The 18,382-nt window shown below is 38.1% G+C and overlaps 1 protein-coding gene across 3 annotated transcripts in view; it reads left to right on the top strand.

The window, feature by feature from the left end:
* The window catches only part of Gpat4 (Glycerol-3-phosphate acyltransferase 4), a 241,186-nt gene that overhangs the window by 171,431 nt on the left and 51,373 nt on the right, over positions 1-18,382 (top strand). For all 3 annotated transcript variants that reach the window (XM_067152376.2, XM_067152375.2, XM_067152377.2), the window contains exon 4: positions 6,806-6,940. In XM_067152376.2, coding sequence (XP_067008477.1) covers positions 6,806-6,940 — 135 coding nt within the window. The remainder of the gene's footprint in view (positions 1-6,805; positions 6,941-18,382) is intronic.

The following is an 18,382-nucleotide window of genomic DNA, read 5'->3' as shown; positions in this document are numbered from 1 at the left end:
AAAATGGAGGTCGAAGGTTTGAATTACATTGCATGTTGGATGGCTAAAAAAACATGAAAGCACTCATCCAAACAGACATAGGAGGAACAATAAACAGTACGTATTGTTTGGGGTCCTGGGTTCGAAGTCTGTCATACGGATAAGACAGCTGAGTGGTGACAAACTGTATGAGATATGGAGAAACGTTTGTTCTTATGGACTTACAGTCCGAAGAGGGTGGAAGTAATACAGAACCTAGTTTCTTTAATCTGTGCAAGTGATCCTAATTTAAGTAGTGATCTGGTAGCCACATTTGTGAAAATGAGGACATATGCTTGTATAAATTTTTTAAACTAACGTGAGGAAAAAGTAAAAAGTGGAAGCAAATGTCACCGTTATGGAGGTGAGAGTCAAGAATATAAAGAAAATGAAGAAACTTGCCAGTTAAGGTAAGATTCACTTTATCATAATAGAACCGTTTGTTAGTTTGCTTGTTTATTGGTCATACTTAGTGCTCAGTTTTGTTTAACTCAGAATAATTTATTGGATTTCAGTAGCGTAGTGTGGCCACTAAAATTCTGTTCGCAATAAACTCGGTGTTGTGACACGATTAGCTCTTGTATTGTGCATTATTGTGTTTTATCTCCTATTTACAAAATTAGTTTGAGCAGGTATAGGGGACACGCAAGCTAATCATTGTTTGGTTAAAATATATCGCAGTCACTAAATTCCATTGGAGAGTACTCCCACGATCAGATAGTAGGTATCTGTGCGACATCGCGCTCGAATAGCCAATGACCCCAAGCCAGCTGTTGTGGGTAACCTGTTACATATTAACCTTGCCTTTAGCACTAGTCACTTGCAGGTTTGCTATAGATAACCCAAACATTTTATCCAGGATAAATTTTTGTGTACTTTTTATAAATTCAGGGCTAAGTATTACCTTCATGTATGAGAAAGCACACACTACCTCACACAATAATTCACCACTTTACAGATTGTGTAATAGCTACAACAGGGTTGTCGTGAAAGAGCAAACACTTAACCTCACTCTGTTAAGAGTTCTTAAATATTTCCACCACACTGACAAAAGACTTAAACATGATTGACAGAAAACACTCCTTATGATTGTGTGTTATTTTAGTTTAGTTTCATAATCATTATAATTTAAATACTGTAATTAAAACTCTTGGAATATATGTATATTAGAAATAGTTTTTTGCTATTTGCTTTACTTCGCACCTACACAGATGGGTCTTATGGCAACGATGGGACAGGAAAGGCCTAGGAATGGGAAGGAAGCGGCCGTGGCCTTAAGGTACAGCCCCAGCATTTGCCTGGTGTGAAAATGGGAAACCACACAAAACCATCTTCAGGGCTGCCGACAGTGGGGTTCGAACCCACTATCTCCCGATTACTGGATACTGGCCACACTTGCGCGACTGCAGTTATCTAGCTCGGTAGAAATAGTTTTAGGTTAGATTATAATCACACTAATACGATAAAAGTAATGTGTAGGTTTACTGTAATTGGGGTGATTTTGCTCTGTTGTAAACAAGAGAAAAACAATAAATGGATAAATGCACACCAGATGTCTGTTCTTGCTCTCATTGGTGACTGGGTTGTTGGCTTTCTGCCTGTCACTCGGCCCTTCACTCCTTGGCACACTGATCCCATAACTGCTTCACAGGTTTTAATTTCTTCCAATCAATGCTGGAATAGATTTCATGGTAGGATAACCCGCAATCCTGACAGGCCACAATTCTCCCATGGTCAAAGGCAAATCTGTTTGTAATATCGTCTCTAATCTTCATTGCTAACTCCATCCATGCGTACTGATGGAAGTTGTGTGTGGTGAAATCGGGTACAGGGTTGCCGTGTACACTCGCCCCAGGCAGTTGTGAAATGGAATGCCCTGTCCTTGGTTTGTCTGCATGTTATTTTCAGTCTGCCTGTGTTCCGCACGTTAGGCACATCACTTCAAGATGCCTCCAAGACTACTGTTGTCAGAGAGCGAATTTGCAAATTTCTTTATATACCGGGGCTACTATAGCAACTCTCCATTCATTTGGTATAGCTCGTTCATGCAAACGATATTCAAATAAGTACTTCAGATATGGTACTATATCCCAACCCAGAAATCTGATCAATTTCAGCTGCTTTTCTAGTTTTCATCTTTTATCTTATTGTAAATGTTATCATAGGTAAATTTTACTACTTCTTTCGTAATAATCACCTCTATCTGGACATTATCCTTGTAACCAACAATCTTTACATACAGCTGACAGAATACTTCTGCCTTTTGAAGATCCTTGAATACACACTCCCCTTATTCATTAATGATTCCTGGAATGGCCTTCTTAGAACCTGTTTCTGCTTTAAAGTACCTATATCTACCCTTCCATTTTTCACTAAAATTTGTATTACTGCCTATTATGCTTGCCATCATGTTATCCTTAGCTTGACTTCTTAGCTAGATTCAGTTTTCTAGTAAGATCCTTAATTAGCCCAAACAAGTTTGTTTCTGCTTTCCAGCATCTTGACAGATGTGTGAGAAGTGGGAGATTAATGTAGGATAAAAAGAAAGGGATTCAAGAAACTAATTTAAACTATACCAGTTCTTGTTTCATTGGTAACTGTTGTGGGAGAGCTAACTCTTACCGGGCTAGTTGGCCGTGCGCGTAGAGGCGCGCGGCGTGAGCTTGCATCCGGGAGATAGTAGGTTCGAATCCCACTATCGGCAGCCCTGAAGATGGTTTTCCGTGGTTTCCCATTTTCACACCAGGCAAATGCTGGGGCTGTACCTTAATTAAGGCCATGGCCGCTTCCTTCCAACTCCTAGGCCTTTCCTTTCCCATCGTCGCCATAAGACCTATCTGTGTCGGTGCGACGTAAAGCCCCTAGCAAAAAACAAAAAACAACTTGTATGTAATATTGTCAGTTCAGCCTAAGCCACTGGCGAGTGCAGACGTATTGAGCGGAGGGTCCCTGGAGTGGGAGAAGGGTGTGTAGGTGCTGAGTGCAGGAAGGTAGTGTTGATTTTACAGACAATGATTGGTGTGGAGCAATACAGGGAGATTGTAGGAGGATGGCAGGGAAGAAAGAAGCGAGTGTAAAATAGAAATGGAAATGAAAGAAGAATTAATGCTATCAGCGGCGGTGATTATGATAATGCTATGGATTGAGGGGTAGAACTAAACCCAGGTCCGACTTCCAGTGGAAATATGAGCTGGGAAGACTTGGAAGCAATCAGAAGAGTTGTAAAGGAGGTGGTCGTAGAAGTCTGCCCGTTTGAGCAACTCAGAAATATGATTCAAGAGCAAACAGTGAGTTCGAAAAAATGAAGGGATGGTTCCAAGAAAGGGCAGAAGACACATCATCGCAAGTAAGGAAAAATGCCAAAGAAGTTGCAGCGTTAAGGGAGAAAATAGGACGATTACAAGAGGAGACACTGAAACTGAAAGCAGAAGTGGAAGCCAACACTCTAAATCGTAAAAAGAAATGCCTATTTATATATGGCGTGCCTGAGGAGAACAGGGAGGACAAAGTGCTTACAATTTATAAAGTAGTGGACCTAATTCAGGGGAAAATGAAAATAAATTTTAGTGAAGCGGACATAGACGACGTGCAGTGAGTGGGAAGAATTAGAGGCAACAGGCCTATCAAAGTAAAACTATTTTCTACGTTGATGGCTGATATTGTGGTTGGCAATGCGGGTAACATACAGAGGGAAAAAATATGGATCAAGAGGGACATGGGTACTGAAGTGATTAGGAACGAAAAATTCTTAGAAAACATATGATATGAGCTAGACATCGTGGACTGAGAGCAATCATCAGAGGACAGGAACTAGTGGTTTCAAGCAGCAGCTCGATTAGAATCTGGTCTGAATAGATTGATGGACCTAGAAATGAAGATGAAACAAGACGAAGAAACAGAAGTGTAGCGATTAGTGGGGAAGATAGGCAAGTGAAAGATAGTGATATTGGAGAAGATGGGGATGGTAGAAATGTAAATACTGAAAGTATCAGTGTGATGTGCGACGAGAGACAGGGAGAGGTGCCAAGTGAAAGTGCGATTATAAACACTGATAAGGAAGGAGCAGTGGATAATGGGGCGAGAGTAGGTAGGCCTAGGGACACACACAGTCGCAGCTAGAGGCAAAGGAAGTCAGTAGAGTGGAAACAGTGAAGAAATGGCGGCCCAGAGAGAAAAGGGAATGTTAGGAGGCAACCTGGAAGAGAATAGAGCGGCGCTGGAACGAAGGGTGGAGCAGAAGTTTAACGAACAAAGGATGGACATTACCGCTCGGAACATCTTGTTTCTCTCTTCTCTCTCTGCGTTCCTTCCCGCTCCACCAGAACCAAAGACCTCCTCCACATTCCCCACACTCAGCACTCAATATTTCAACGATCTTTCCTAATCCGCCTCCCAACACTCTTTAACAATATTAATAGGAGACAAGAGCTTGATATAGCATCAAATAAAAGTGTATTCGAGAGGTGTGTAAATAGTATCTTAAAGATAAGTTGATGTGAAGGGATTATACCGCCATCTTGACCCACGACGACTTGGCTATGAACATGGACATTCTCATGGTTTTCGATTTGGACAGTTATTAGTAGGATGTGTACCTGATCTTGTTATATTTTGTTATGTTTGTTATATTTTATTATGAAAGTTTACGTTTGTTAAATAGTCTGTTGACAGTGCAAGTGAAATTTGCTCAATGTAGCTGTATCTTGTGCTTCGTGAATAAATAAATCAATAAATAAATAAATAAATAAATAAATAAATAAAAGGTGTAAAACCTTAAGAGACATGTGGAGAGTAGGTGGAAATAAGAAGGGTATTGCTACAAGTAAAAACGCTAGTAAAGCTAGTAAGAAGTAAGAAAATTGTTACAGAAGGTAGGGTGACAACAAAAGTGATGAGCATGGCTTCCTTGTGAAATGGACTATGGTTATTTTACATTAAGTGTGTGTGAATTGGTGCTTGGTACGATTTACGAATAAGAGGCGAATAGGAGGTATGAGATTAGAAAGTTTCCAAGTTCTAAGGAAATTTGGAAAAGTAATTAGTGAGTTGTTTACTGGATTCAGGAGTGAAGTATGACAATTTTATGTTATTCGTGAGTTGTTTACTGGATTTAGGAGTGAAGTATGGTAATGTTATGCTATTTGTATGTGAATTGTGTTTGGTATGAATAGTGAACTGATGAATGTGGTGGTATAAGGTTGAGAGAAGTGAGTATTTGGTGAGTAATTTGAATAAGTAATTAGTGAGTTATTGATAGTGTTATTTGTTTTGAGGTTAGTTTAGGGTGGTACAAGCTGGAAAAAGTGGTTAATTGGTGTAATAATAGTTGATGTTGATTGTATGTGAATTTGTGTTTGGTATAATGTATGAATAAGAGATGTAAGGTGAAGTATGAGATTAGGGAGTCTGAAAGTGCAAAGGAGATTTGGAAAAGTAATTAGCGAGTTGTTTATTGGATTTAGGAGTGAAGTATGGCAATCTTATGTTATTCGTAGGCGAAATGTGTTTGGTATGAGTAATGAACTGATGAATATGATGGTATAAGGTTGAGAAAAGAGTATTTGGTGTATTGATGATGAAAGCATGAAAGAAATTAAAGGTTGAGGAATGAATAATTGGCATAATGATAGATGTACAATGTACATGTTGGATGTTATTTGTGCGTGATATGTGTTCGGTATGCATAGTAAGTTGATGAATAAGAGACGAGGGGGAGGTATGAGCTTGGAGAGTTTATGCTGGTATAAGGCTAAGAAAAGTGGTTAATTGGTGTATTGATAGTTGGTATTTGATGTTTGCAGTGTAATTATTAGAACAGATGTATCAGATATGAGAGTATGGTATTAGAGTAAACAGAACAGTAAGTGTGGTATTAGGTAGGCGTGGATGGAGAAAATTATAGAGGCTAATGTACTGTACTGTGATGTAAGGCAGAGTTTGAGAATGGTAAAATTGGTTTGTGATGTTATATGGTGGTGGGTGTTGAAGAAGCTAGGGGTGAAAGATGATTGGGGGTCATATGTGAGAGCCATTATAGTAAGTAGGGGTATGTGTTTATTGGAATTACCTAGAGTTATTAATTGCAGTAAGGAACTCTAAACAGTGCAGTGTTTGTGTGGTAACAGTGATAGTACAGCGTAGCAGATTGCATAAGTGGAACAATGTCAAATGGGTATCTGTATACTGCAGGAGTGAAAGCTGAGTGAACTTGGATATCTTTATTCATAAGTTGGAAATAATGGATATGAAAGTAGTGAGAATGATTGTTGGTGTGAACAGGTGGGAACAATGGCAGGATACTTTGAAGGAGGAGATAAAGGCTAGGTTAGGTATAAACTCTGTAGAAGCTGTACGTGTAAAGACGAATTCATAGGTTAGCTCAACCAGGAGGGTAGTAGTAGTAGTAGGAGTAGGAGGTTCCTTCTAATTAATGTTAATAAAGGATGGTTGCCTAATTGGACTTCCTCTTAAAACAATTACCATGCCCACAGAGACCATTGTGACTATGGCTACTCTGTTTTTAATGATTGTATGACAAGAGGTGTGGGACTAAATGGTGCCACAGAGCTAGTTTGCAAATAAGGGATTATAGAGGTGCTTAGTTAATTCATAGAATTCCAGGCTGAATGTTCAAAGGCAAAAGTCTATCATGATGTGTGCTTTTTCTGATTTCCAGCAATTATTTTATAAATTCTTATTAAATTTTTGTGTTTTTGTAATTGAACTACTATTTCAGGTATAATTTGTATTTTATGTAAGAGTGTTTTATGTATGCAATACTTTTCAGTCATGGAATCTCTTAACAAGGACGAATCACTACTACGAGTTCATTAGTTGGCGTTTATCAGCAATATGGATGGTGGGATTCTTTGTGCGTTACTTTTTCCTTCTTCCTTTAAGGATTCTTATCTGCTTCATAGGGGTGAGTTTCTCTGCTTTGTTCTTTTATGCATTTAAGTCACTTGTGAATTAAGAAGTTTCTTGGACAGTATACAGTATATTCAAACTCTATTGAAGGTTCATTCTTGAAAAAACTAAGGTATCGTATTTCAAACAAGTGCAAACAAATTACTCATTTTGGTGTTTGTGGTAATTTGAACTGATCTAGTGTTCAAATAATTCAGGTATTATGTTCAAAATATTCTTTGTATATATACATTTATTCAGAAAGAATAAATACTTCCCCCATAAGGAGGTTGCCCTTGAGGACAAAGTATACTATATACATTTATGGCTATATAAATAATTTCAGAGTATGGATAATGAGCCTTTCAAAGCTTTGAGTACCACGGTTTTTGTTAACCTTGATCGGAATTCTTCGAAGAACTTAGGAATTGTTCCTCTCGCACCGATCATGAGGCCTATAAATTCAACGTTATCCAGTCCGTATTCACATCGGTAGAAGGGGATAGTTGGTGTGTAGATACATTTCTTTTCCTCGTGTACTTCACTGGGATGATTAGCATGCGGTTCAAACTGAACCGTAGGATCATTAATACTGTATATCCATTGGTGTTATTTTTTAAGTCTATCATATCAATCCTATGGGTACTGCTGTTTTCTGATAATCCATGGACTTCTTCGTGAACTGTGTAACCAGCGTCTTGCAAAGACTGAGCGACAGTTTCGTATGGCATGGTGTCTAGTAAATTCAGTTGGCTTCTGCACTGTCAACTTGGTGATACTGGATCAGTTGTCATTTCTGATTAACTTACCTTAGCTGTGGCTATCTAATACATTGGTAGCCTTGCAATTTCTGTATATTAATGTGGGTGTGCTTCAATTGACATATTTGAGTTTTGTTTTGTAGGCAATATGTCCACGTTTGAGGATCATTGCAAAAGTCTTGCATTGTTTGTAGCAATGAAAAACAATTCAAAGATGACAGTGTAAGATTACTTAGTTGAGAATGATTCTTGACTGTTGTACCAGTTTGCAAAGTCATGCATTCACCATTTGACATTTTGGAAAGTGACAAAAGAATGTAACATTCTGATAGGATCATGTCCTGATATTCTCAGAGAAAAATGAGAATTGTGTTGGAATACTCCACCTTTTGTTCATCTCTCAAACACTGAATTACAGAACTGTCTAACTTCTGACATGTGGATCATGCTGATTGGGACGAAAACTTAAATGAAGGCAGTCATGATCAGTGATAAAATTAAAGTTTATTCATACGATGTTGAAACCAAAATACAATTGCTGTGGAGAAAGTACTCCTGCATCCTTCACTGTGGAAAAATATCACCTCTTGTAATACTGCTAATTAATTGCAGACTAGAAAACAAGGACTGTGCTTATCTATCCATCTGATTTTGTTCCCAACAGACTTCTTTCAGCATAACAAAATTCACTCTGGAATGATGATTTCAGTTGATAGAAAGCCCGCCTGGTGGCCATGATCATTAAAGCGTTAAGTCTGTAGGGTCGGACTCTGTGGTTAGCCAGTTCAAGTAGTAGTAGTAGTAGTAGTAGTAGTAGTAGTAGTAGTATTAGTAGTAATGTTTTATTTTACCTGGCAAGTTCTGTTGGTGGAAAAAAATTACCATCAGAATGTTGATTGACAGGGTTGGGAATGTGCGGTATATAATTTCTAATCGGCAGATTCTGTGAAAAACCTGGATTCAATTCCGAACCCCTCCACAGTAATATAGAGCGAGGGCATGCAACTCTGTTAATGGCAATTTGTCCATCGGATGGGGATGTTAAACCTTAAGCAGTCCCCATTCAACAAGGGTTGGCTGTGCCGACTGAGTTTTACCCTCTCTGTACATTATCCCACATCCAGACACGTGGGTCATTCATAGGCATCAAATAGAAAGACCCCGCACCTGGTGAGCCGAACATATCCTTGGATACTCCAGGCACTAAAAGCCATACTATATCCTAATAATATACCACTATGTTACACGATCAGAAGTATGTTGAGGATGTTCTTTAGTAAAAATAAAGTGCTGTGCTCTTCCTTGTTACTTTACTGTGTTGAATGTTCAGATGTCACGATATCGTATTGTGCTTGTATTTCAGAACTCTTCCGACATGTTAATTCTGTGAATAGCAAGCCAATGCCAAGTGTAACAAGAGACAGAGCAACAGAAGATGAATAAAAAACCCACTTCTCAAAGACCATTTTGTGGAACCAGGCTTTCAACGTGTTCACTCTGAGAATTTTTTTTTCCTATTGTCTTTACGTCCCACAGACACAGGTCTTACGGCGATGATGGGACAGGAAATGCCTAGGACTGGGAAGGAAGTGGCCGTGGCCTTAATTGAGGTACAGCCTGGTGTAAAAATGGGAAACTATTTTACTGAGTGAAAGTGAATAAGAGAAGCATAATACAATATTGTTTCCTGTCATTCTATAATCATGTTTAGTATTTAATGTCTGTTTCAGATTAGTATAAAAAAGTTTTAGCCTTAAGAGTACATAATTATGTAACAAGCCAAATCTTACTTGACTGCTAAGCCTTGATTTTTTAATTAAGGTAATATATAATTAATTCAAGGTATGACTATTTTGTAATATCTGTAACACAATGTGTCTTTCATTACTATCTTTTTAAGGAGCCAAAAATATTGAATTAATGGAAATTTGCCAATATTAAAATTGTCCTTTTTCACTCGTCTAATTTTTTGTAGTAGATTTTTCAATCATTTGGCTTATTTAATGCAAGATGAGGTAATAACTCCATTGAGTCTAATAATAATAATAATAATAATAATAATAATAATAATAATAATAATAATAATAATAATAATAATAAATCAAGATGGCTGTGGCTGTAAATGTTCAGCCGCGTATACACTTGAGCATTCGCCCTGAATGAGCATGTGTTCGCCCAGTTTTGCTCGGATGAGTACAGGGCGAACCGAATGGATCTGCATGCCTCAGCCCGATCTGAATGTTGTCGGTACCTCAAAGTGAGCACGTGCTCTGCTCGTGTTCAGTGTGGACGGTTGATGACGAATGGGGTAGCCCGAACAGTCTGAGCCGACTGCTTCCACTATGTTTCCTGCAGCCAGAAATCGGAATGTCACAGCTAAGCATTCCTCGGCAGATATGGCTTCCCTAAATGCCGTGTCCTCTCTCTCATTCGTAGCCCTGATACTATGCAATATCCATTCGAAATCTTCGGATGACATTCTCGTAAATATTTAAAATTATCATCTGTTTCATGTCCGATCGTTTTTAACAATTGAGCATTGCATTCCTCTTCTTACCCTTTGCTACCACCGCTTTCTCCTTTTTGTTTTTCAATGAATGCAATAAATACATATAACAATAACTGGCGACGATCAATTTTCGATTCGATTCACAATTGTAGCCTCAGGTCAGGCAAAACACTACACTACACCTAAACGCAGACGGTGTTCTCGGTCCGCACGAGCTTTGAACACAGTGGAAACTTGCTCAACAGATTGGCATGTGAGTCGTGCTTGTGCGTTCCCGCATCAGCAACGCATGCTCATTCGGGGCGAATGCTCAAGTGTATACGCAGCTTTAGTGAAATGTATTGCTCTGCAGAAAATGAATTTAATATACAATACTTTGAAATCAGACAAGGGAATGAATAGAAACTGGTGTGATGAAGTGCTTTCATCCATTAATGCTATAAAGCTGATGCTGGATACCTTTAAAGAAGAGTTAACTAGATTGGTGAATACTATACAACCTAGTACACAACGAGCTACTTATGCTAATGCTGTACAATCTAAAAATGAAGTAATGCCAACTAAGCATGTGGTTATAGTATCTCCTGAAGATAAAAGTGAAGTTAAGGACTCTGAATAAACCTTTAGACTATTGCAAACCATAACACAAACCAAATCATTGAAAGCTGGTGTTAAAAAAATCAGAAAGATCCAAAATACAAGTGTGGTTCTTGAGCTAAGAAATGAAAATGAGTGCAAAACTATGGTCTAAACATTTGAAGACAATACCTTTAAACAGAAAGCTTTTATTCCACAAAAGAAGAATCAAAGAATAATCATTCACGGAATGGAGGTTAACCTTCCCGAGATTAAAGTAACCGAGTGCATTATCGAACAGAAAGCTGTGAAGCAAATGTTATCTGAAGGCCATGATGACATAGGACTATGCTTTGAGGAAGTCGCGAGATGGCAGCACTCAATATGCACTCATTGAAGTTAGTCCTGTCATTATTTTTTTTAATTTTTAGTTGTGACAAGCTTTATATTTGGTACATGAGCTGTATGTTCAATGAATATGTTCCAGTCATCCGGTACCAGGTGTCGTGGTTTCGGACATTTCTCTACCCACTGCAGAAAGCAACAGACCTGCTCCCATTGCTCAGCTGCTCATAATATCAATAGTTGTCACAAAACTAAGATTGTGAGATTTGCAGTTTTCACATTCAACCAGAAAATTACTTCAAGAAATCAGCATGGCACACTAAACACCCAGCATCCTGTTGCTTCTACAGGCTGTCCAGTCTATAAGAAAATATTAAAGATCATTAAATCAAGAATGAATTATTGTTACTCTATTAATTTATCAAGAAAACTTGCATAAATCACTTGTGTCTACGCAGGGGCTTGTCTTTAACATCGAACATAAACAGTTTTATGCCTACAAGAACCGAATGTGAGGAAAAATAAAATGATTGGATTTGGTGAAGAATTTGATTCATATATCCAGAAACAATATCCCTGAAGAACAGATTCGTGCAGCTATTTTAACAAAATCAAAAAGAGTTTTAATGTTATCACAATACTGTTCTGCTGACAGTTATTTGCACAACCTTCAATCAGCGTGAACTGTATATATGCAGTGCTTATTTTGATTCCAGAAGGGACTTCAACATCGATATAAATGCTCTTCAGCAGATATATGATGATTTGAAAGGAAAACAAATTCCTTTCACTGGAGACATAAACGCCAAACACGGATTATGGGGCAGCCTTACTGAAGAATCTTGAGGAAAACTCTTTTACGATTTTTGTAGCGCCAATAACGTAACTATCCTCAATAATGGCGACAAACCAATGTACTTCCAAAGTAATTCCCAGAGCGTTTGATGTGTGCGTAATCCTTCACTTTTCCCTTTCGTTTTAGTCTGGGAAGCGAACACTTTCAGACCATGCTCTAATCACTGTGACTATACAGTCTACACCATGCAGCCCTACAATTAATGCTTAATTATCTGACAAGATTGTATAGAACAAAAAATGCGAAATGGGATCACTTTCATTTGACAGCCAGAAGAAATCTGGGGAAAATGGCAATGAAGATAGAGGCCTGCAAATCTGCAGAAGAGTTGGATGACATAACAAACTGCTCAAATGAAACCATAATAAAGCTTGCAGAGATTAACTTACCTAAGATCTCTCAAAAGCCGTGTAAACAATATTCTGGTGGAATGAAGAACTTTCTATACTTCGAAAGAAAGTACTGGCTTGTCACAGATGATATAAGAGAAGTTGCTAACGGGCCACTTGGCCATGCGGTTAGGGGCGCACAGCTTTGAGCTCACATCCGGGAGATAGTGGGTTCGAATCCCACTGTCGGCAGACTTGAACACAGTTTTCCGTGGTTTCCCATTTTCATACCAGGCAAATGCTGGGATTGTACCTTAATTAGGGCCACGGCCGCTTCCTTCCTATTCCGAGCCCTTTCCTATCCAATCGTCGCCATAAGACCTAACTGTGTCAGTGCGACGTAAAACAGAAAAAAGTCGCTGCCCTCGTATGTCAGAGATATGAAGTAGTATACTTGAAAACTAAGCAAAAAAACTAAAACTGAAATCAGTACGTTGGAAGGAATTTTGCACTACCCCAATGGAAAACAACCCTTGTGGGTATATTTATAAAACTATCTAGGAAACCAGAAAATTTAAACACCAACCGGACTTAAATCGAAACTGAAAACTACTACACAGAAAATTTCTCTGATACTGCCAACGTTCTGACAAATACATTCTTAGATAAAAAGATAACTCGGAACAACAAACATCAATTGAAACTTTTTCACTGATGATGTACCACTTCCTCAACAGGAAGTTGAATGTATTATCCTGTTGCAGAATGAAATAATCCTGAAAGGTAGTTAATTTTACTCCCAAATCATTTAGACTAATTTGTCTTATAGCTGTGCTTGGAAAGATCTTAGAGAAATTATTCATTGATAGAGTTGTATATCACGCATATCTCTATGGTCTTCTGAGTTGCAATCAGTATGGCTTTACCCCTCAGAAATCAACTGAATATGCTGTTCTTGATGTGGTAGAATGGATCCAAGGCATATTTTCAAACAAAGTTGCTGTGTTAATTTCTCTGGACATAAGTGGTGCTTTTGGCAATGCTTGGTGGCCAAAAATTTTGTCCCAATTAAAGGGGAAGTGATGCCCAAAAAACCTAAGCTTCAGATTGGAACAGCAGTCTCCACAAAATGTGTTTCCAAAGGCTGTCCGCAAGGATAAACGTGTAGCAATGGTTTCTGGTATATTCTTTTTTGACGACCTCTTACAGCCAATTCTTCCAACGGGATGTAGAGTCATTGCCTACGCCGATGATGTTCTTCTAATTGAAGCTGAAGATGTGAGATCTCACTGTTCTAACAAATAATGCCTTGTGTAGTGCTTTTAATTGGGGTGAAACTAACAAACTGCAATTTAATGCAATGAGGACCAAAGCGATGTTTCTCACGTGGAGAAGAAAACAGAAGAAACCAAGAATATTTATGAATGGACATCAGGTAAAAATTGAGGATCAATTATAATTTTTGGGCATTACCCTGGACAAATATCTCGCATTCAGAACTCTCTTCAACAACTTAAAAATTAAAGCCAGCAAATTTTTACAGGGACTAACTATTGCATGCAGACTGTCATGGGGACTGAATTCAGAAGTACTTAAAATTTATTATACAGCATTTGTGCCACTGATTCTATAGCGTGTCTCTTCTCTCAAAAACACGCAGGAGGGGGGGGGGAATAACAGGCCCGGAATAAATTATTGCAATTTTAGAGGTTTTGCACTCCGGATCTCCCAAGCTCATTACAAGTTATACATCTCATAGTTGGGTCCGTATTGAGCAACGTATACCCTTCTAAATAGTTTTTTTTTTGAGAGTCCACTATTTTAATAAAATGCTTTTTATTGATTTACATAAAAAATAACATTGTCTTAGGTGGCACATGTTTCGCCTATATTTTTAGGCATCTTCAGCTGATGTTCCTACACTCTAAAATGGAAACAGCCAGGATCCTGGGTATTTGTTTACTCATAAAATACTTAAAATTGTCAAGCTAACATGGATTCTTTTAAATAAAATAAGTTTTTGTGTAAAAATGTGGTCTGTGGAAACATCCGGCTGATTTGAATTATTTTGACGGGTGAAATTTGCTCTATAAAAAACATTTAGATTACATACAATTATTCTTTTAAAACAAGTGAGTCTACACTTGTTGAACATTTGATTTAAAAAAAACCTAATTGTTATGCTTTATAACTTTTGAATGACATTAGTTGGTTTGAATTAATCAGTCTTTAATATAAAACGAGCATGTTCTGCTGGGTGGTTGGGTTGTTTCATCTTGAATATCCGATTTGCGTGCTCTCACTGGAATGTTGGTGAACTTGAGTGTCACTTGAGATATTAATTTTGTTGGTGTATTTGTAAGATATCAAATTATCTGTTGACTGGATGTTACTTCAGGTGCTTCAGATTATGAACAGTTGTGCTGCCTGTCACTATGTAGGTGACACTCGAGTTCTTGAACATCCCAGTGAAAGCACGCAACTCGCATATTAAAGATCAAATAACCCAACCAACCAGAACACGCTTGTTGGATATTAAACAGTAGCGGCTGGTAGTATCTGAAGCTGGGTGTTGCACCAACATTTTCAGCGTCAAATTTTTATAGCTTGCAGAAATAACAAACTCCATTATCGTTAAGTAATGAACTACATTCCTACTAAAACTGAAATATATCTGGCAATTACAAACCATGAAATAAGAGGCTAATTATACACTGTAACTATAGTTACTCTTATTAATAATATTTTTAGCTTTACGTCCCACTAACGACTTTTTTTTTTTTTTTACGGTTTACGGAGGTGCCAGAGTTTAGTCCCGCGGGAGTTCATTTACAAGCCGGTAAACCTACTGACATGAGGCTAACGTATTTGAGCACCTTCAAATACTACCGAACTCTGCCAGGATCGAACCTTTCACGTTGGGGTCAGAAGGCCAGTGCCTCAACCGTTTGTGCCACTCAGCTTGGCAGTTACTTTTGTCTCACTTGAATTGAAAATTTGCCCTCCTGTTTTTCATTGAAGCAAGATGTTGGTAATATTGCGGGTGGTCTGGCATGGTGTGGAAAAGAAATCACCCAGCAAGTTGGCCATGCGGTTAGGGTCGCGTAGCTGTGAGCTTGCATTGGGGGGTTAGTGGGTTCGAACACCACTGTCGGAAGCCCTGCGGTTTCCCATTTTCACACCAGGCAAATGCCGTGGCTGTGCCTTAATTAAAGCCGCGGTTGCTTCAGACTCCTAGCCCTTTCCTATCCCATCGTAACCATAAGACATATCTGCGTCGATGTAACGTAAAGCAAAAAAATGGAAATGAAATAACCTGTGCGAGAGGAGAGAAAGTAGGAATGAATTAATCTCTGCTGAGTGGCGCAATCTAACGGGGACATTTGAAAACGTTTCTCGATAGGGGACTTGCTGGTCTCGTGCAACTCCCCGAGACCGATACTGGCGAGCTTGCTACTTTATGCTATACATGCTCGTCCCTGCTGAGGTACATTGCACCGCGTTGTCCGCTAGGGAATTGTCGTAGGGAAGCAAACCCCCTGAGTTTTGATTCAAAGCCGGCAGCATTTATTGGTCCGTTACGAAGCATTAGTACAATGAACGGCCATAAATGGATGATTTTAACACATTTTCAAATTTGTTATTTTTATTAAACTAAAACATCAGAAACAAAGATGACAAATGAAGTGCAAAATTATTGGGAGTTGTGCAACACTGCAACAATACCACGCACTGCCCCTGATATTAAAGACTGATTAATTCAAACCAACTAATGACATTTAAAAGTTATAAAGCATAACAATTAGGTTTTTCTGTCAAATGTTCAACAAGTGTACTCACTTTTTTAAACTAAATAATTGTATGTAATCCAAATGTTTTTTATATAGCACATTTCACCAGTCAAAATAAAAATCAGCTGGATGTTTCCACAGACCACATATTTACACAAAAACTTATTTTATTTAAAAGAATCCATGTTAGCTTGACAATTTTAAGTATTTTATGAGTAAACAAATACCCAGGATCCTGGCTGTTTTTATCTTAGAGTGTAGGAACAGCGGCTGAAGATGCCTAAAAATATAGGCGAAACATGTCCCGCTAAGACATAATAATGTAATTTTTTGTGCAACAAAATAAAAAAATTGTATTGAAAAGATAGACTCTAAAATAAAATAAAATAAAATAAAATAAAATAAAAACTTCATTTAGAAAGGGCTTGCAAGCTTACCGGACAACTTCTACCAATGCAGCACTTATTATTTCTGGAATTGAGCCGCTCTTTTTGACTGAAATTGTACTAGCCGACCTGACATTACTTGAGAAAAACAGGCAATCACCTGAGCCTATCATCAGTACTGTTATAGAACAACAATGCCACTTTTTACAGTCTGGTCATCCAAGATTTTTCAAGAAGATTCTCTGTAACAAATGCATCATTTATACTGATGGCTCTTGGACATCAAGCAATGATGGTAAGGACCTTATTGCGTGTGCTTTCGTAGTCTATGAAAACTAAACTGAAGTTTTTACAGCGCAGTATAAACTATCCTCTTGCTGTTTGGTCTTTCAAACAGAACTACTAGCCCCTAAATGTGCCATGACTACAGCAACAAAAGGGTCCAAATACTCAGCGACTCGCAAGTTGCATTGAAGTCTGTAGACAAGAAATATGAACCCATTAACAGTTGCTATTAGAACTATACCTCAATAAAACTGTCATAACTGGATTTCCTGGATTCGTGGACACAATGGATCCACTGGAAATGAGATCTGATCAACTAACAAAAGCTGCTGCTCAATCAAATCTGGAAGTCATATAACACTTTCGCAAGATAAATCAGAGAACATATTTTGAATCAGTGGAACCTCCTTTGGACCTCTGCTTCAAATATATCTGTTACTAGAAGACTACATTTTCTCACAGTTTACAACAGACTTCAGTGCAAACTTTTGGTGCCAAATTTTGAGTTAACACAATTGGTCAGGCCATGGAAATTTCAAATCATATTTTGAACATTTTAAAATTATTTTGACAGGTAACTATTCTTGCTTTTGTGGGTCTACTCACAGGTGATCATTTAATATTTTATTGTCTTGTGTTTGCAAGAGCAAGATTTGATTTGGACTCTCATTTGAACTACTGTAATATTCAACTTTCACAACCACTATATCATATTTCCAAACAGAAATTCTACTACAAACATTTCCTAATTTTCATTCATCGCATATTTCCTAAACTGGTTTTGTAAATCACCATCTATGTATGCATGTTTCAACTATAACCTTAAAATACTTTGTAAAATAGGGTTCATTTGTATTGGATGATGATGATGATGATGATGATGATGATGATGATAATAATAATAATTTCTACCACTTTTTCCACAGCTGTGGGGTCGTGGGTGTGAACCGTTGCACATATCGTCCATGAAACGGCAATATGTCATAACCCTCATATTAAGCGAAATTGAAATTTTGCCATTTTCAGGCTTGTGGGTTATGTTTACACCTTCAGTAAAATTATCATATCCCTCAGATAAATATTTCTATTTTATTTTTAAGGAAAACAAAATGTTGTATCCCCGATAATATTTTCAATGCGTGACAAAATGTCTTATCCCACAGATGTGAGGGTTACGACGAATTGCAGGCATCCGTTTTGTTTGTTTTCATAGATATTTTGTAGTAAGCCGCTCGTGATCACATATGAAACTACTTAGATCGTAATAAGACAGATTGTGAACCTATATCAATACCTGAAAACTTTAGGCCTGTGAATCAAACACAGTGTAATATGCTTGAAGTCCCTGAGAAAGTACTGATTCAGTTGCCTATTACAAATGGTTTGGCTAGTAGCAGTAATACAATATCATATCCAGAAAATCATATTTGTTCTGGAAGCAGATGATTTTTTTTTTTTGCTAGGGGCTTTACGTCGCACCGACACAGATAGGTCTTATGGCGACGATGGGATAGGAAAGGCCTAGGAGTTGGAAGGAAGCGGCCGTGGCCTTAATTAGGGTACAGCCCCAGCATTTGCCTGGTGTGAAAATGGGAAACCACGGAAAACCATCTTCAGGGC

Source organism: Anabrus simplex, chromosome 8 (genome assembly GCF_040414725.1).
Source record: "Anabrus simplex isolate iqAnaSimp1 chromosome 8, ASM4041472v1, whole genome shotgun sequence".
Lineage (NCBI taxonomy): Eukaryota > Metazoa > Arthropoda > Insecta > Orthoptera > Tettigoniidae > Anabrus > Anabrus simplex.
This window is presented reverse-complemented; position numbering and strand designations above follow the sequence as displayed.